At 41.9% G+C, this 913-nt stretch overlaps 1 protein-coding gene across 1 annotated transcript in view; it reads left to right on the top strand.

Annotated features, from left to right (window-relative positions):
* Nucleotides 1–346: 346 nt before the first annotated feature.
* bcl2l11 (BCL2 like 11) overlaps nt 347–913 on the top strand; it is a 53985-nt gene continuing 53418 nt past the window's right edge. The window contains exon 1 of the mRNA XM_056471169.1: nt 347–626. Within this exon, the coding sequence (XP_056327144.1) occupies nt 610–626 (17 nt within the window). The 5' untranslated portion in view covers nt 347–609. The remainder of the gene's footprint in view (nt 627–913) is intronic.

The raw sequence follows: 913 nt of genomic DNA on the forward strand, positions 1-913 counted from the left end.
AGAATAAAGCGCGCGCCGAGGCTTTGGTAAACCGAGCTTGTATTGCACGCAGCTTTACATCGTTTCAAAACTACCATGATTCTCTTGTGATGACTTGTGACTCTTGTGATCAAACGTTATTCAGCCAGACTGTACATGAAATATACCACAGAGCAGACGAGCCCGTGTGAAAGAAGAACTATCGTGCTTTTGTTCTAGTTTAATCTAAAATGTTTGTGTACATTTCGGGACTCGCTTGTGTGGTTTGACCATCGCAAGCCCCTCCCCTTATGGGCGGAGTCACTTCTGCAGAGCTCTTCGCTTCAGTGAATAGAGATTAGAAGAAACTTGCTCTCTGTGAGCAGCAGACGCATGAGACTGACTCTGGGCGAGGAAGTGCTTTTAAGAGACAAAAGAAATCATCCAAAACAATCCCGTGGACGGCTTTTTAAAACAGGAACTTATTATATGACAGCTATCCCGAGGAAGACTATTCATCCAGAGATTTACAGGCGTTAATTTTCCACTACTGGGATTCTACCTTTATCATACTTTTTGTGTAATCTCTGCATATTTCCCCTTCGATTGTTGTCTTTATCGCAAAACATGATGCGCTAGCGCAATCGGAGGATGTCTGACTCGTCCAGGTGAGTTCAAACAGGAGTTTAGTACAGTATGCCGGCAACTTTTTATGTACTTTTTGTTTTTATTTTTACATATTTAAAGCAATACTGTCTTTCAAAAATTGTCGTTTTACATTTGATCGCCGTGATTTAACCCCCCCAAATATATTTATTGAATAATTCGTTTGTTAATTTTCGCTTGCGTTATTCTCCGTGTTGACTATCGAGCGCAAACGCGCAAAACGCAAAGTTGCGCGCGACGGGAAAAAGTGAAACTTCTGATGCGCGTTTGGAGTAGCGTCAAAAGTCCA

This window comes from Danio aesculapii, chromosome 13 (genome assembly GCF_903798145.1).
Source record: "Danio aesculapii chromosome 13, fDanAes4.1, whole genome shotgun sequence".
Classification (NCBI taxonomy): Eukaryota; Metazoa; Chordata; class Actinopteri; order Cypriniformes; family Danionidae; genus Danio; species Danio aesculapii.